The 18,960-nt window shown below is 50.1% G+C and overlaps 1 protein-coding gene across 5 annotated transcripts in view; it reads left to right on the top strand.

Moving 5' to 3' along the window:
* Positions 1 to 18,960, top strand: part of LOC123352293 (discoidin domain-containing receptor 2-like) — a 174,289-nt gene that overhangs the window by 127,257 nt on the left and 28,072 nt on the right. For all 5 annotated transcript variants that reach the window (XM_044992152.1, XM_044992151.1, XM_044992153.1 and 2 more), the window contains 5 exons: positions 8,057 to 8,303; positions 9,241 to 9,333; positions 9,914 to 10,071; positions 10,360 to 10,555; positions 15,103 to 15,347. In XM_044992152.1, coding sequence (XP_044848087.1) covers positions 8,057 to 8,303; positions 9,241 to 9,333; positions 9,914 to 10,071; positions 10,360 to 10,555; positions 15,103 to 15,347 — 939 coding nt within the window. The remainder of the gene's footprint in view (positions 1 to 8,056; positions 8,304 to 9,240; positions 9,334 to 9,913; positions 10,072 to 10,359; positions 10,556 to 15,102; positions 15,348 to 18,960) is intronic.

Here is an 18,960-nt window from a genome sequence, read left to right on the forward strand (position 1 = left end):
GTGCAGGAACCAACACAGCTCTGGGTAAATGCTTTGAGGTTGGATGTAGTCTACCGGTTCCCAAGATTGCCTGTCCGTACTGTAGCCTTCCTAGTCCACCAGGTACTAGGGCTCTCCCCCAACTCCTCTAGAGTTGAGGATTCAGTGGACCAATACTCTTGTCCGCAGACTGTTACGGGTGGCAGTGGGGGGTTGGAGGGTTTGGATATGGGTTCTCAGTGTAAGGCTTTAAAAGTGATATGTGAAAGAAGGGGTGTATCTTCAAGGACTTGGATCTGTTACCTGAAGGCCACTAGGTTTACCCGAGCTATACACTTGAAGAGGCCTAGATATTGGTAGTCTAGTTTGGCGGATGGGCAGCTCGATTTAAGTTCTGGTCAGAGATCTGCACCTTGTCCCCTATGCCCAGATTGGGGGCAGCCTCGTGGTCTTCTTCCGTGAGGTGTTTATAGGATTCTTTGGCAGACTGCAAGTGTTTCTTGAGTTCCTATGCACCCAGTGTAGGTGGGAGGCTAAGTCTGCAGCATCCGATACTAGGGACCTCATGGGTAAATCTGGATTGAAGCAGGGGTGAAAGTTAGCAAAGAATGGGCTATGGGTCAAGGTGTGGATTACATTGTTATATGCAAATTCAGCAGAGCACAGCGGGGGAGACAGTCGTCCTGGTGGTAACTCAGCAGGGCTGGTTCCAGGCACCAGCTCAGCAAGCTGGTGCTTGGGGCGGCCAAGGGGAAGGGGCGGCACGTCGGGCTCTTCGGCGGCAATTCGGCGGCGGGTCCCTCGGTCCCTCTCGGAGAGAAGGACCTGCCACCGAATTGCCGCCGAAGAAGAAAACGGCGCGGTGGAGCTGCCGCCGATCGCGATTGCGGCTTTTGTTTTTTTTAATTATTTATTTTTTTCAACCGCTTAGGGCAGCAAAAGCTCTGGAGCCGGCCCTGTAACTCAGAAAGCAGCGAAGATACTGCTCCATGATTTGATTGACCCTCCCTGTTTGCCCATTAGTCCGTTGGGTGAGGCGAGGGATTCGATGGCAAGAAGTCCAAGAAATTCCCACCAGAACTGGGTCCTTGATCCACTATAATACCTGTCAATAACCTGTGGTAGTGGAAAACATTTTCCATGCAGAGCTGAGCTGTCTCCCATGCAGTAGGAACAGTTCAGCATGGCATGAAGTGCTCCATTTTTGTTAGGAGGTTGATGGCCACCAGGATTACCAACTGTCCCTGGGAGCATGGCAGTTCTACAATGAAGTCCAAGGCTGTGGAAGTGTGGGCAGAGGCAGGAAGAGACTTAAGGGTTTTGATTGTGGGTTCTTGGTACATGTGAAGAGGCTGGCAGGACTTTATATAATCTTTGATGTAAGCTCATAGGCCTGGCTATCAGAAGCTCCTTGAGACCAGATTCTGGGTCTTGAATTGGACAGAATAGCCCGCAAGAGGCAAATTGTGCCATAGTTTCAATACCTGAAGGCTAGATTGTTCCTCCATAGCATATCAGGGTTGGAAGGGACCTCATCTAGTCCAACCCCCTGCTCAAAGCAGAACCCATTCCCCAAACAGTTTTTTGCCCCAGATCCCTAAATGGCCCCCTCAAGGGCTGAACTCACAACCCTGGGTTTAGTAGGCCAATGCTCAAACCACTGAGCGATCCCTCCCCCCAAAACATAAATACAACCCTTACAATAGAGAAGGCTGTTCTCTAATCTGAAATCAGAGGTTGGATACACACATCACTCGGTCATTGGGGAGCAGGGAGTGGATGGAGGATGTCAGACTGTTGTTGATTGTCCCTTAGACAAAGTTGGATAGTTTGAGCACGGTGGCAGAGTTCTCTTCACCAGATTTGAGAGATTCATTTTTGCGGGATAGGGCACCCGCCTTCCCGTTTCTCATACCTAGGTGATAAGTTACCAAGCTAGTGACAAAGAGAGACCAGCAGACCTAGCACTGGTTAAGGTGTCTAGCAGTTTGTAGATATTCCAGGTTCTTGTGATCCATCAGGAATTGGGCTTCTTCTAGGAGGCGGCGCTGCTCCTCGAAAGCCACCTTGATAATTGCTCTTTGTCACAAATATCATAATTTTTTTTCCCATTGGGGTTAGCTTCCAAGAATAAAAGGGTGGAGTTGGTTGCTGGAGCCCACATATTGAGATAATACTGCACCTATGGCAAAATTCAAGGCATTGGCTTCCATCTTAAATGGTTTAGTGGGTGAAGCAGAATGGATGCTGAAGTGAATGCCTCTTCAGTCAATCAAAATCTGAGGGAGCATCCATGGACCAAACAAACTTGGCCCCCTTTTGCAGGAGTGGCTTTATGAGTGCAGCCAGGCTAGAGAATCCTTTAATAAAACACCGTAGAAACTGCCAAACCCTAGGAATTGCTGCACCCTACGTATGTCCTTGGGCGTGGTCCAGTCGGATACTGCTTCTACCTTACACGGGTACATGGTGAGTCCTTCAGGCAAGATGATATAGCCCAAGAATTCCACTCTGTCCCTACCAAACTCGCATTTCTCAAGCTTTGCATAGAGGTGGTTTTGGCAGAATCTCTCCAAGGCTGCGCACCTGATGATTGTGGAGGGCCTGACTTTCTGAGAAAATAAGGATGTCATCCAGGTAAATGATGACAAATTGGTCCAGCGTGCCCCTAAGGATGTCATTTACAAAATGCTGGATTTATGAAATTGCTGGGGTGTTGCACAACCCACACAGCACAGTGGTTTGAGCTTTGGCTTCCTAAACCCAGGGTTGTGAGTTCAGCCCTTGAGGGGGCCACTTAGGGATCTGGGGCAAAAATCAGTACTTGGTCCTGCTAGTGAAGGCAGGGGGCTGGACTCGATGACCTTTTGAGGTCCCTTCCATTTCTAGGAGATAGGTATATCTCCTATTATTATTATAAATGCTCAAAGAGGCCATACCTGGTCCAAAAGGTGGTCTTCCATTCATCTCCTTCACGGATCCCCACCAGGTTATAAGCTCTGTGAATGTTCAACTTTGTGAAGACCTTGTCAGAGCAAAGTCTTTCGAACAGCTCATTAACAAGTGGTAAAGGGTACCAATTTCAGACTGTAATCTTGTTCAGAGCTTGGTAGTCCAAACAAGGCCAGAGGGAGCCATCTCTGCCACAAAGTAGATCCAGGCTCCTGCTAGAAACATTGAAGGGCAAGTGAACCCATTCTGCAGGTTTTCTTCAAGGTAACTCTGGGTTCAGAGAGAATAAATGCGCCTGAAAGGAACCTCTGTCCCTGGCCGGAGGTTGATGGAGCAGTTGTAGCTGTGATGTGGTGGGAGAGCATTGGCTTTCGTTTTGTTGAACACATCAGCATAGTGTTGGTATTTAACAGGGGTCCCTAAAGCTGTTGGAGAAGTTCAGTGAGTTGCCAGGGTTGCTTTTGAATCCTTTCTTTGTGTCTCTGAATTCTTTGGAGGACTGAGTAAACCGTGAAGGGTTGCTGGTCCCCAGTTGGCACTAGGGAAACAGGATTGTCAGCAAAACAGGGAGTCAAAGCGTATTGTGACTGACCACCAGCAGATGCGTGAATCATGGGCGACGAGCCAGGGATGCCAAGGACAGCTAATGAATGCAGTGCATGAATTAGCCCAAAATGGAGTATTTCTTGGTGGCTTCAAAAGGCATCTGGTGGGTGACCAGTCCCAATGAAAGGAGTGACCCGTCTGTGGACTCCTCTAAGTTGGAGGAGACCTTGCACTGGATGGGGAGCTTGTGTGCTCGGGCGAACTCCAGATCCATGAAATTACCAGAGGTGTTCAAGTCTACCAGTGCCTCTACGATGGTGTCGGGCATCTCAAGGGGCTGCAGCCAGAGAGAGAGTTGGAGATGTGTTGGATGCTGATTGGCCATCACCAGGGTAGCGGCCGACAAGCGTTGGTGTGGACTGCTGGGGAGGGGAGAAGGGTGCCCCGAACCCCACCTTCTGGGGCTGAGAATAGCAGGAGCAGGGAGGACCTTTTTTTTTCTGTGGCATTCGGTCAGGCTGTCATTGATCTTGAAGCACATGCAGGTCTTGACTGGCATCAGAGCTCATGCTAGCTCACCAGGATCGCCCGCACCTCTTCAACTTGGAGAAGAACCAACATCGGGCTTTACGCTTGTGCTTATATTGTGAGGACCCCGGCCATCTTGCCTTGATGTGTCCAGCAAAGTTTTGGGTGGGGCTGGGGCCAGGAAATGCCAGGTCCTCAGCCCTTAGGAGGTGGTCCAAGCCAAGCTGGTCATCTTTCCCCTCCGGCGGTTCCCAGTATCCATGGGCCACAGCCAATGCAGTAGGATTCCCAAGTAAATTTCCAATGCAACTCTGAATTAATTTGACTATCAGAAAGCTCTGAGATCCCTCTAGAGGTGTTATGCTTCTAAGAAGCACATGGGATCTTTTTCAGGGGAAAAGGCAATACGCTGCGTTTATTGAAGATACAATTAGCATATGCATTCAATCACACCACACACACACACTGTCCCGCCAGTCAATGTTATAGTTACCAGTCCAGAGTCCAGATCAACCTAGTGGCCAGCTAGGTTGATCACCCGTAGGGGGGAGCTGGGTTCCGTCGATCGTGACACGATGCTCCGGGGAAGTTTTGGCAGGACAAACCCAAAGTTTCATGGCAAGGCACTCTGTTTATATAGTGATTTTCCTTCATTGGGACCAATGAGTTTTGCTCCATCATGCTGTAATTAATTGTTGTTTGACGAGTGCTTGTTTTCTTAAATTGTCCTTCTCATTCTTTATCACTGCTCTCCTGTCCCCATCGATAGATGCCTGTCTCATCTTTAGAATCTGCCCTCCTCTGACATTCCAGTACGGGCATATTGCAGCCTCTTGGTGCCCTTGCGTCTGTCTCCGGTTCCTCCCTAGACCATCTGGTTCAGCGATGGCCTTCACACGTATCTCTTAACACACACATTCCTCATTCGCACACAAAACAAAATTAATTTACACAGAACCATTTGGAACAGGAACATCAAGTTGCAATGCAAAAGAAAACAATCGTGATGTTCTTTTACTTATTGTAAAATGCTAAACCGACAACAAACTGGTGACCCTCAAAGGTCTGTCACTGCCTTGAAATCAGTCCAGACACAAATTCTGGCTGATGTATCTCTACCTGTGGCCCATTAGGTCATTCCTTTCTGCTATTCAAAAAGGGTGGCTGGCAGGATATGATCAAATAATACACCGATACATTTTAAACATACTACATTATTATTCTTTATCCTTCATTCTAAATTATGTAAAATACAAACATAAAATCCTACTACTACAGAGGCCTCGGTCGACTCGGAGGCCTCGGGTAACTTTGTGGACTTAAGCCATGCTGTCCCCACCATACACATCCAGTCCATCCAGATCTGGTTGAGACTATTGATGGGTCTCTTCTCTCCCCAGGACCTGTAACGCAGGGTGTGACTGCAGGCATAGCAGAAACTGGAGTCAACACTGATTTAGGAACCACAAAATTTGTCCCAGTTGCCACTGAACTTGTCAGGCAGGGGGAGCTTGGGCTCATGGGAAGCAGGGGCTAGAGCTGAAGGCAGCGCAGCTTTCAGGTCTGTAGGGCTCCCACTATCTCTGACAAAGATATTGGGCCTTTCTTGGGTCCATGCTCACCATATCGGCTGTAGTTCCCTTATTTTTTGTGCTTTTATGGCTGCTCAAACTGTCAGAGATCAGGATGGGGGAAGTCATGCCTACTGGTTGGAGCAGGAGTCAGTAGCCAGGAATTGGAGCCCAAGGTCAGAGCCGGGGTCAGAAGTCCAGAGTTGGAGCTGAGGGTCAAAGCCAGGTTCCCTGGAGTGAGGCAAGACGGGGGCAAAGCTCGGCCAAGGCAGGAGTGGGGCTGGGTCTGAGGCAGGAGTAGGGTTGGAACAAACAGGCGCGGGATCCAACGCAGCTATGGGCGAATGCTTCGAGCACTCACCACACAGCCATGGCTGCTGGGCTTAAGAGCGGGTCTGCTGACTCCTCCCGCCAGTCAGGGACGGTAGCCAAGGAGGCAGCCTACTACAGGCCAGCTGCACTCGTTAGATTGCCTGGAGACAGGTTCCGCTTCCCCTTCCAGCACTGCACTGGGCCTCAGCGGGTGGGTTGGGTGATTCTGGGCAGAGGGGTCACACTAGCTGCATATGGCGCACTGCATTTCCCTACCGTCTCAGGGCTTCTCAGAGGTGGTTTCCCTGCTCCTGGGTGTGGGTCTCAGCTTGGGCCTGATCCCTGTCTCCTGATCCTATTCCATCTCTGTTAGGTTTTCTGTCAAACCCAGGTCGACTATCTGTGTACTGCTCTGCCCATTTCCCAGCTGTGGCTACATCTCTGGGATTTTTGTCTCTCAACCAGGTTTTTAGGTCAGGGTGGCAGAGTTATAGAATTGTTCTAAACCCAGTAATTCACAGGGCTCATCGACTGTGGTAACCCCCCCAACCAAGTCCCCATTTTCTTACATAATCCCTAAATTGGGTTGAAACCTCAACGTAGGTTGTGTCCCCTGTTTTTCTGAACTCCTTGAAACCTTCTCCTGTATACTTCAGGGATCAGTTTAAAGTTTTGCAACGACGTTTGTTTACATCACTTATAATCTTTATAGTCCTCCCTGTCCATAGAGTGAAACTCTCCAAAGCCTTTGTCCCTGACTGTCTGTCGTGGAGCCAGATACCATATCAGGTCCTCCTGCCCCAACTTCTTCAATTCACACTCCATTTCAAAAGCATTTAGAAACACACCCATGTCACCGCCTTCCCTAAAGTGAGGAAGTAAATTGGAATCTATGCCACCCACCAGGACAGGTACCTGGTGCCTGGCTTCACCGGCTGGACTAGGATTCTGCTGGTGCCAGCTCCACCTCGAGCTGATAATGCCACTCCTTGTCCTTCTCCCTCTCTCGGTGCTGGCTCTGATCCTCTTCTCTCTCCTCGTGCTGACACTGTTTTCCCGTTTGTTTGCTCTTGCTCCCAGTTTGCTCATTCTTGCTCTTGGTCTGCTTGCTACTGCACTTCTAGACGCAGCCAGTCCCTGTCCAGCTGTATCCTCGATTGATCCGCCTGTGGACCAGTTGTATTCAGGCTGGATGAAATATGGCTGCTGCTTCTGTCAGCCTCTTCCCTGCTTCCTTCCAGGGCGCTGGTGTGATGCCTCGCGGGGGTAGCCAGCATTGTGAGGCACCTTGCTGCCACCTGCCCTTAGTGTGAGGAAGCTTTATCTGTGCCTGCTGGGGTCAGCTCCCCAACTCCACTGGCCATGGCCAACACACGCACCCCCCTCGCAGGGCCTGCTGTTACTCTGCAGGTTAGCCATTGGCACCCCCAAACCCTCGAGACCTCCAAGCGTCTCTGTGGCGCATCCAGCCCCTTGTCCAGTGGACACGTGCAGTATTCACAGATTCCCTGCTTCCAAAGAAATAGCGCAGCACTAGCCTGGTGAGGCCCCACTTGGGGAGCACAGACGCTGCTGTGCTACAAACCATCACCTTCATCTCCATTCGCGAATGTGTCTGGGCTACAACCGAATTTCCAGTTTTCTGCAGAATTCAGGATGCAGCCCCCAGAAGCCAGAGGCCTTGTCCTCTTGTTCTTGGTCCCAGATGCTGTACAGTACATGGTGCCTTTCTCCTTAATGTGATTATTTGCATTTAGGCAGGGGTGGCGAGTTATAGGGGCCCATAGTGCTCATGCTCCAGGAATATTCAGTGCCCACGGGCCCGGCTCCACCAATGTTCAGGGCTGGGTCTTGCCCCCGACCCTGCCTGCCGCTCCCGCGCACCTCCCCAGGAGCCTCTCCCGACCCCGCCTGCCACTCCTGGGCAATTTAAAAGGGCCCAGGGGCTCCCAGCCACCGCCGCCACCACCGGGAGCCCAGCAGGGCTAAGGCGGCTTCCTGCCCAGCCTCGCTCTGCACCAGTCCCGAAGTGGGCAGCACATCCCAGCGGCCCCAGGATTTTAGGTTTGTACAGTGCATTGGTTGCATATCTAAGGCCTGGTCCTTGTGTCAACACGGGGAGTCAGAGGAAAGAACTCAGTCTGGTTGGTCCTTTTTCCTCTTGCCAGGTGCATTGCAACAATATGTTTTCCAAGGGGGTGAAGATCTTCCAGAAGGTGGAATGTCTGTTCAAACCACGGCTGATTGCAGAGTGGGAGTCTGAACCTGTTGGAGTTTCCACCATCTTGGATGACAAAAACCCCAGTGCGAGGTTTGTGACCATCCCCCTGAATCAGCGGGTGGGCAAAGCCGTCCTTTGCCGTTTCTACTTCGCTGACACCTGGATGATGATCAGTGAGATTTCCTTCCAGTCGGGTAAGTCTCCTTCCAAGGGCTGTAGGGGATGGTGGGGAGCAGGAGGCAGACAGGGGGAGCCTGAACAAGAATTGAGGCGGGCAGAGGCAGGGTTGGTGGACGATACACAGGGATCATGAGCTGGGGAGCAGGACCGTCAGTGGGAGGAAGGGGGCAGTGAGGGAGAGGCGTGGGGAGCAGTCAGGGAGCAGGTGTGGGAGCAGGTGTGGGAGCAGTCAGGGAGCAGGTGTGGAGCAGGTGTGGGAGCAGTCAGGGAGCAGGTGTGGGAGCAGGTGTGGGAGCAGTCAGGGAGCAGGTGTGGGAGCAGTCAGGGAGCAGGTGTGGGAGCAGTCAGAGAGAGGAGAGCGGGGGCAGTCGGGGAGCAAGCGCAGGGCAGGAAGTCAGGGAGCAGGAGCACTGAAGCTCTGAATTTTCAGCTTGTGACTACCACACATTATGGGGGGCACGGGGACAGAAGCTCGGCAGCCCAAGCAAAGAACACTAGTTTTTTGGTTTGGGTTTTGGTTTTTTTATGAACTCTCCTGATTTTCCAGCTGGTCTCCCGCTGTTCTGGGTTCTGTGTCAGGGCTTTTGGATTATAAACAAGGATTAGTTCTGACCCCCAAAGCCTCGTGCTGCAACGAGGCAGCCTGCTGCACCTATCTCCTCTGCTCTAGTCTGGCCTTCGCCTGGCCCTGGGACCAGTCCTGCAAAGCCAGGCCCACGCCAGCAGTCCAGGAGTCAGTGAGTGAGGCTCGCTCTCCTGAGCGAGGGTGTGCAGGGGGGGCTCATACACAGTGATGCTGCACAGATAAATAATGGAAGTGAGCAACCCCGGGGCTCCTGGCACAGCCCTGGGTGTGAACGTGGGGGCCTTGCTTGGGGATCCCAGAGACTGCTGGCAGAGGTTGCGGCAGGGAGTGTGCGACAGACTGACACCTGCTCTTGCCTTCCACAGACATGGAGAATGTAAATCCTATTGTGGTTACTGTAGCCACAAGCACAACAGAGCTGCTGGATGCAGAGACCAACACTACTGTGGCGGCCTGGGGTAAGGACTTGACCACCGTCCCTCCTCTACTGCACAGACCTGCCAGACTGTACTGGCGGATGGAAGGCCCATGCTCTGTTGCAAGAGGGGTCCCTCCCTCCTTGCAAAGTGCTTCCTGCAGCCGTGTACACGCCCCAGCATCACCCCTCCACACCTAGCACCAAGTGCTTTATGCGACGCTCGCTCATCCAGGGCTGTCTCTGCCCCCGCCACAGTGCCAGTCCTAGGATATGGCAGGCCACCGGGGGCAGGAGACCCGAGCGCACATGTGCAGCCAATGAAACCTCAAAACCTACCCACTGAAACTGAGTCCAGGTACATTTTCCACCTTACTATGAGTTACAGTAGCCCAGAGCCACCATGTCCAAAGGCAAGAACAGCATGTGGCTCCCGAAGCCGCTAGCACCAAGTTATTTGTGAAGTTCCAGGAAAAGAGACTTTCTGATTAAACCAGTGTGAAAACAGATTAGCTTTGTCCAGGAAGTTGCCCTGGTTCTCTTCTGCACCAGACTGTTAGCCTGTGAGTGCAGCCCCTACATCTTGTGACTCCAGTTTCTTTTCATGTTCTTCCTCGGTACAGAAACCACTTCTTTTATAACCAGCACCTGGATAGGGGAGAAAGCAGATGACTCCAGTACCTCCATCCTGGTTGGCTGCCTTGTGGCTATTATCCTCCTGCTCCTGATCATTATAATCATCATTCTGTGGAAGCAGTATGTCCAGAAGAGACTGGAGAAGGTAACATGACGTGCTGCTGTACATGGGAGTCTGGAGCTGTGCTGGCCCTGCTGAGCTCTACGATATATTAGGAAGTACTGGGGAGTCCCTGTGATGTCCCCAGTGGACAGGATGCCATGGTGTCATGGAGCACCCACTCCCTGCTCCCCACCATCACATCCCGGGCGCCTCAGCATGGAGCAGGCCCCAATCAGGATGCTGCTGTGCTAGGGAGCGACTGCCGCCCTTGCAGCCAGCTCACTGCCTGACCGCTCCGAATAGCTCAGCAGCTTGTTCTCTCTTCCGAAGGCCCCACGGCGAATCCTGGAGGAGGACGCCATGGTTCGTCTCTCCTTCTACAGCTACACCATCGTCAGCAACCAGAACCAGATCCACCAGTCTAATCCCACCTACGAACGGGTCTTCCCACTGGACCTGGAATATCACCAGCCTGCTACACTGCTCCAGAAGCTACCAGAACTCTCCCAAAGCGCCGAGGATTCAGGTAAAAGTGGCCAGTGTATGGGAGTCAGCAGTGTCTGGAGGGATTATTCATTTGTTTTATTTCCTTCACCTTCTAAAAATGTGCCTTCGTTCATCCAGTGCCCTGGCAGTCTGTTTAGACCACTACACTCTCCCCCCAGAGCCAGGGACAGAACCCAGGAGTCTTGATATTCAGCAATTAGTTCACAAGTCACTGGCAAAGTGTATGTTATATCCCCCTCTGGTGGCTGTTCTACACAGAGGAGAACTTCTCATTACTTAGTCTCTCATAGCATTTAAAGCTGAAAGGGGCCATCTAGTCTGGCCTCCTGTATATCACAGGCCATTACATTTCACACAAGTACCCCCATGATTTCAGTTAAATTAAAGCATTTCAGTCCTCAGGAGACTACACTGTTGTGTGTCACCGGCAGAGAACAAGACAGAATGAGGTGCCACCAATGCCGGAGGCCCGTGCAATGGCAGGGAATTGAATAGGTTGGGCACGTCCAAATGATCCCTGCAGATAATCCACGTCCCCTGCTGCAAGGAAGGTGAACAGCTGCTAGCTTTAGCTCACACCTTAGGCAGGGGTCTGTGCTGTGGATCTAATTTACTCATAGAGGTCAGTACAACTCCACATGAAAGAATTTCTGTTTTTCCAGAGTGGGGTTGTAAGAAATTACTTAATATTAAAAATGCGTTAAAAGAATGTTAAGATTGCAAAGTGAAGCACTCAAAAGTTAGGAAATGCCAGAATTAAGGTTGCCTGTGCAAACTTAATTTGGTTCCCTCCTGTGTAGGCGTTATGATAGTCTTTAATTACAGATGACTGCAGGATAGCTAATGTGATACCAATTTTTTTTAAAGTTTCCAGAGGGGATCTTGGCAATTACAGGCCGGTAAGCCTAACTTCAGTACCAGGCAAATTAGTAAAGAACAGAATTATCAGACACATAGATGAACATGATTTGTTGGTGAAGAGTTCACACGACTTTTGTATGGGGAAATCATGCATCATCAGTCTGTTAGAATTCTTTGAGGGGTCAAAAATATGTGGACAAGGGTGATCCAGTAGACATAGTGTACTGAGACTTTCAGAAAGCCTTTGATAGAGTCCCTCATCAAAGGCTCTTAAGCAAAGTAAGCTGTCATGGGATAAAAGGGAAGGTCCTCTCGCTGGCTAAAAGACTGGAAGCAAAGGGTAGGAATAAATGGTCAGTTTTCAGAATGGAGAGACATAAACAGTGGTGTCCCCCAGGGGTCTGTATTGGACCAGTGCTATTCAACATATTCATAAATGATCTGGAAAATATAGTGAACAGCGAGGTGACAAAGTTTGCAGATGATGCAAAATGACTCAAGATAGTTAAGTCCAAAGCAGACTGTGAAGAGCTACAAAGAGGTCTCACAAAACTGGGAGACTGGGCAACAAAATGGCAGATGAAATTCAGTGTTGACAAATGCAAAGTAATGCACGTTGGAAAACATAATCCCAACTGTACATATAAAATGATGGGGTCTAACTTAGCTGTCACCACTCAAGAAAGAGATATTGAAGTAATAACATCTGAAAACATCTGCTAAGTATACCGTGGCAGTGAGAAAAGCTAACAAAAATGTTGGGAATCCGTAGGAAAGGGATAGATAATAAGACAGAAAAAATCATAATGCAACTATATAAACCCATGGTACACCCACAGCTTGAATACTGTGTGCAGTTCTGGTTGACCCTTCTCAAAAAAGATACATTAGAATAGGAAAAGGTACAGAAGAAGGCAACAAAAAGGATGAGGGGTATGGAACAGATTCCATATGAGGAGAGATTAAAAAGACTTGGACTTTTCCTCTTGGAAAAGAGACGACTAAGGGGGGATATGATAGAGGTCTGTAAAATCACAACTGGTGTGGAGAAGGTAAATAAGGAAATGTGAAGGGGTAAATAACATTAACACCAGAATGAGGGGTCGCCCAATTAAATTAATAGGCAGCAGGTTTAATAACAAACAACAGGAAGTATTTCTTCACACAGTGCACCATCACTCTGTGGAACTCACTGCCAGGGACGTTGTGAAGGCCAAAACTATAACTGGGTTCAGAAAAGAGTTTGACAAGTTCATGGACAATAGGTCCCCCAATGGCTTTTAGCCAAGATGATCAGCGATACAGCCCCATGCCCTCGGTGACCCTAAGCCTCTGACTGCCAGATGCTGGGGGATTGGATGGCGGGGGATGGACCACTTGATAATTGCTCTGTTCTGGTCATTCCCTCTGGGGCACCTGGCATTGGCCACTGTCGGTAGACAGGATACTGGGCTCGATGGACCATTGGTCTGACGTGGTATGGCCGTTCTTATGTTCTTACATGTTCACATGCTACCTTTTCTACAGGACCCCTGTCTCAGTCAGTGCACTGGAAGGATGATGAATGAGAAGGGGCTGTATAGCATATGAGGCTGTTGTCCGTATTATTCCTGCCTCATTCACAGCAGAAGCTGGAAGGAATGTCATGAAGAAAGTCAGGGGCTTCAAGCTATAGGTGTCTCAAGTTGGGCCTCCAGTCATTGAAGCACCCAAAAGGACTGGACATCTTTGTAAAATTTGGCCTAAATCTCTCTGGGCCTCAGTCCCCATCTGTAAAATGGGGTTACAATCACTTTCCTATCTCTCAGGTGAGTTGTGAAGATCAAGTCGTTAATGTCTGTGAGGTTCATATGCTACAGTGATGAGCATCACAGCAACTCCCAGGAGGGCATGAATTCTTCCCTGTTCAGTGTAGGGTGAGCAGTAAATAAGGCAAGAGGCAGTGGATTGAATATTTAGGACAAAAGGAGGCTACCTCAATCCCTGAACACCATCCATCCTGTGCACTTAATGAGGCAGAAGCCACATGGTAAGAACAGTGTGTGTTACTGTAACTCAAGGCTGTACGGCAAAGATGTCCACCCTGCAGCCCAGGGGATCTTGTGGCCCTCAGGGCTCTGGCCTTGAGAGTAACTGCGTTAAGATGAACGTTTTTGTTTGTATTTGATTACGTGTTGCTCGGGGGTGGGGGGGAGAGCAAAGCAGCCCCCGTTCCTGGAAGAGGAGGGGAGCAGGTAGTGAGAGAGCAGAGGGCTGGAGCCACATCACGTTCATGGTGCATGGGAAGGGAGGGGAGGGAGAATCTTTGACTCTTTCCAGCAAACCGTTCTGGCAGCTGGGCTGGATTGACATTGCTGGGTTTGTATCAGCAATGAGGGTGCCAGGAAGCCACAGTAGCCTTGTGCCTAGAACCCAGCCTGTTCACCCCAAGCCAGCTGGACGTGTTCCGTTCACTGAGAAGCAGCAAAGAGGATGCCAGGGGAACTGACAGGCGTGTGATGAGGCTGTGAAAGTTGCGAACTTTATTAAAGGTGAACCCAGTGGACTGTTTGATGTGAAGAAAATGGGCATTTGGTATCGGCAGCTTCTCCACAGTGATGTTCCCTGGCGTTCATGTGGGGATGTTCTCAGTCATGTGCTGGAGCTCAGAGAAGAGGCAAAGGTTTTCCTGGCTGACCACTTAATGACTGAGTGTTTGACTTTGCCACCTGATCGGCGTTCTTTTAACATAGCGGGGTTTGTATGAAACATAAGAGTAGTCGTAGTAAATTAGGTTTATACCAAAATAATAGAAAAAGGACCTATGCAGGCTCTGTGCCCCCTGCCATAAATTACTGAACCAAATGAGATTGCCTGGAGAACACCTGGCTGATTTCTCTCAGAGACCCCGCTCTGCAGCAGACCATGTAAACAGAACTGTCCCACAGCATGCCCAGAAAGTCAATAGACCTGGGTTATTTCAGTCTAGGGGGAAGCCCGTTTCAGAGCTGAGAGCCCCTCACTGAGGATGCTGTGCTGCCAGCCCCCATCTCTTTTAAATGGAGGGGGAGCAGCTCGAGTGCCCCCACGGATTGCAGCTGTGACCGGCTGGACGAGGGGAGGTGGTCTGTCAAGTAGCCAGGTCCCAGCCCTGCTAGGGATTTGTAGCTCAAAAGCAGTGGCTTAAATTCCATCCAGAAGCCAAGAGGGAGCCAGTGCAGACCGTGGAGCTCCTGCTGAGGACTTGTGCTGTTCCTGAGAAACACCATGTACTAGGCATTCTGCACCAGAGCGAGTTCCTCTTCTGAGCTGGCATCGCAGTGATCCGCCCTTGAGATGGGGAAAGGTGGAGGAGCTCCAGGCTGCTTCCCCAGTACCACCTTCCCGAAAGTCGTTACCTAGCAACACTGAGATGCCCTGTGTCACGTGCGGGGCTGTGTAGGTGAGAGTTTGGTCTCCGGTTGTGGCATGAGTGGGTTGATGGCCATTTAACAAAATCAGGACACTCCACAAACCTTTGTTTGGGGAGACAGATGTTTGCGGTTTTTCGGGGCAGATCCTAGGTACAGCAGGAGCAAAATCTCCATGCAGGCCCAAGCAGCAGCACCAGGGCTGAGATGAGCTGCCCGTGGTTCCTGTGCAGGATCCGGCCTGGCAGCAACCCGTCTGCCGTGATTTGGAGAAGGCAGGCACGCTTGACTAACCGTGTCTTTGGTTTTCCCCCAGCATGCAGCGGTGACTACGCTGAGCCCGACCTCACCAAGTCCACCCCGCACCAGGGCTTCCAGAACAATGTGCCTCACTACGCGGAGACCGACATTGTCAGCCTGCAGGGCGTGACGGGCAATAACATGTACGCCGTGCCCGCCCTCACTGTCGATTCGCTCACCAAGAAGGACATCTCCGTGGGCGAGTTCCCACGGCAGCAGCTGCGACTCAAGGAGAAGCTGGGAGAAGGGCAGTTCGGAGAGGTACAGGCAGCAGAATGGAGGCACATGCCCCAGTACAATGGCCCTGGCACAGCTGGCCTGCTCAGCTCCCTGCCTGCAGTGTCCATGCTGCACCACCTTCTGTAGCCTGGGTGCTACAGCAGAGCTCATATACCTGCAGCTGGCTTTCTGGGGAGGGGGTCTGCACATTCCCTCCTGGCCCCTGCGCTGAGCCAGAGTGCCGGCAGTGGAGACAGACTGAGAGACCCTGACCTCTCTGCATTCTCCCTCCCCTGGTTTGCATCAGGAACCTCGGGCAGCCTGGCCTTAGCTCCCAGGAGTTTGCTGACTGTCCCCCTAGCCATGCTCTCTTATAGTGCCCCTTGCCCTGTCCATGCTCTCACTTCTCCTTCCCTTTCCCTGCCTCCTTCCCTCCTCATTCTCACACTATCACCATCTCCTCAACCCTCCCGTCCTCCCTCCTCCACTGCTCCTGCCAGCTCTACCTTCTCCTGTTGCCACCCTTCCCAACCCCCCACTTGTCTCCACAAATCCAAAACTCACCTCCGCTGTCTCCTCAGTCTTTAATGAGGAGCTTAGGGATAATGGTAGCATGACAAATAGGAATGAGGATATGAAGGTAGATATTAGCACATCCAAGCCAAACTTGAACAGCTTAATGGGACGATATCAGGGGGCCCAGATAATCTTCATCCAAGAATATTAAAGGAACTGTCACATGAAATGGCAAGCCCATTAGCAAGAATTTTTAATGAATGTGTAAACTCAGGGGTTGTACCGTATGACTGGAGAATTGCTAACATAGTTCCTATCTTTAAGAAAGGGAAAAAAAGTGATCTGGGCAACTACAGGCCTGTCAGTTTGACATCTGTAGTATGTAAGGTCTTGGAAAAAATTTTGAAGGAAAAAGTAGTCAAGGACATTGAGGTCAATGGTAATTGGGACAAAATACAACATGGTTTTACAAAAGGTAGATCGTGCCAAACCAACCTGATCTCCTTCTTTGAGAAGGTAACAGATTTTTTAGACAAAGGAAACACAGTGGATCTAATTTACCTTGATTTCAGTAAGGCATTTGATACGGTTCCACATGGGGAATTATTAGCTAAATTGGAAAAGATGGGGATCAATATGAAAATTGAAAGGTGGATAAGGAACTGGTTAAAGGGGAGACTACAACAGGTAATACTGAAAGGTGAATTATTAGGCTGGAGGGAGGTTACTAGTGGAGTTCCTCAGGGATCGGTTTTGGGACCAATCTTATTTAATCTTTTTATAACTGATCTTGGCACAAAAAGTGGGAATGTGCTAATAAAGTTTGCGGGGATGACACAAAGCTGGGAGGTATTGCTAACACAGAGAAGGACCGGGATATCATACAGGAAGATCTGGATGACCATGTAAACTGGAGTAATAGTAATAGGATGAAATTTAATAGTGAAAAGTGCAAGGTCATGCATTTAGGGATTAATAACAAGAACTGTTATAAGCTGGGGAGGCTTCAGTTGGAAGTAACAGAGGAGGAGAAGGACCTTGGAGTATTGGTTGATCACAGGATGACTATGAGCCACCAATGTGATATGGCTGTGAAAAAAGCTAATGTGGTCTTGGGATGCATCAGACGAGGTATTTCCAGTAGAGATAAGGAGGTGTTAGTACCGTTATACAAGGCACTGGTGAGACCTCATCTGGAATACTGTGTGCAGTTCTGGTCTCCCATGTTTAAGAAGGATGAATTCAAACTGGAACAGGTACAGAGAAGGGCTACTAGGATGATCCGAGGAATGGAAAACCTGTCTTATGAAAGGAGACTCAAAGAGCTTGGCTTGTTTAGCCTAACCAAAAGAAGGCTGAGGGGAGATATGATTGCTCTCTATAAATATATCAGAGGAATAAATACCAGCAAGGGAGAGGAATTATTTAAGCTCAGTACCAATGTGGACACAAGAACAAATGGATATAAACTGGCTATCAGGAAGTTTAGACTTGAAATTAGACGAAGGTTTCTAACCATCGGAGGCGTGAAGTTCTGGAACAGCCTTCCGAGGGGAGTAGTGGGGGCAAAAGACATATCTGGCTTCAAGACTAAGCTTGATAAGTTTATGGAGGGGATGGTATAATGGGATAGCCCAATTTTGGCAATTAATTCATCTTTGACTACTAGCAATAATATGCCCAGTGGCTTGTGCTGGGATGTTAGATTGATTGGGATCTGAGTTACTACAGATAATTCTTTCCTGAGTGTCTGGCTGGTGAGTCTTGCCCACATGCTCGGGGTTTAGCTGATCGCCATATCTGGGATCGGGAAGGAATTTTCCTCCAGGGCAGATTGGCAGAGACCCTGGGGGGTTTTCACCTTCCTTTGCAGCATGGGGCACGGGTCACTTGCTGGAGGATTCTCTACACCTTGAAGTCTTTAAACCATGATTTGAGGACTTCAGTGTCTCAGACACAGGGTTGATACAGGAGTGGGTGGGTGAGATTCTGTGGCCTGCGTTGTGCAGGAGGTCAAACTAGATGATCATAATGGTCCCTTCTGACCTTAAAGTCTATGAGTCTATGAACTCTCTGAACTCCTTTCTGGCCACAGCTGCCCCCTCCCTGGCACTGCCCTAAGTCCCAGCCTTTCTGTCTCTGGTGCCCTCGTCACAGCTAGCGCAGCTCTACAGTCCCTGCCCCGCCAATCACACACCTGTTCCCTCTCTCCCCTTCTCCTGGGCTCTCTGGAATAGTGTTCAGTGGTGAAAACTCACTGCCGGCCACAGCCTCTCTCTGCGTCGCCTGACTCTCACTGCCCTCCCCCCACCTGATGCTGCTGCTGCAGCCCCTCTCCTACTGCAGCCGCTACGCCTCCTGCTGCCTGCCCCTGAGTCACCCTCCAGTGAGCATGGTGAGGCAGTAGCCTTCCTCTCTCCCGATCCTGCTGCTTCCAGCCCTTCTTCCTCCTCTTCCCACTCGTTCTCTTCCAGTCCATAATACTCCATCCGACTCTCTTCTCCCCTCCTCCATGTTGCTGTGCACTGCCTGACTTCCCCCTCCACCTTTGGCTCTTAGGGCTTTCTGTCTTCCTCGCACCACAATCCCTCTCCCTCATTCTCAGTGACTTCGGAATCCTCCCTGATTCTCCATCTCATCCCCTCCTGGCTCATCTGACCTGCTCTCCCTTTAACTAGACTGTCTGTGACTGAAGCAATTTGGCCTCCTGCTTCAGGAGCTGTCACTAGAGAACGCAGCCGAGATTGGGCACCGCTGTGCCCATTCTACTGTCTCTCACTGTACAGATACATAGCAAGAGACTTCCCTGCCATCTGACCTCACTGTCTGGTGCAAAGCGTGGGTGGGGAGTTTGTGATGTGGGAGCTGGAACAAATACAAATAGTAGAAATTGAGCAGTAAAATATTAACACAACATTCTCTTCTAAATACAGTGATTTGCAATGTAAAATATTTCAGCAATGACTCCAGGGTCCATACACTAACTTGTACATGCAGAGGTCTGTTCTTTTCTCCTTTGCCTGGTTAGAACACACAGCGTGCAGATCCAAAGCACACATCTTTTTCACTGTAGCTGTCAGGGTAATTAGCAAAGGGAGACATGGAGGGGAAGCGTGTTGTCATTCTCTATGTGCACCAG

The sequence above is a fragment of the Mauremys mutica genome, chromosome 18 (assembly GCF_020497125.1).
Source record: "Mauremys mutica isolate MM-2020 ecotype Southern chromosome 18, ASM2049712v1, whole genome shotgun sequence".
Taxonomy (NCBI): Eukaryota; Metazoa; Chordata; order Testudines; family Geoemydidae; genus Mauremys; species Mauremys mutica.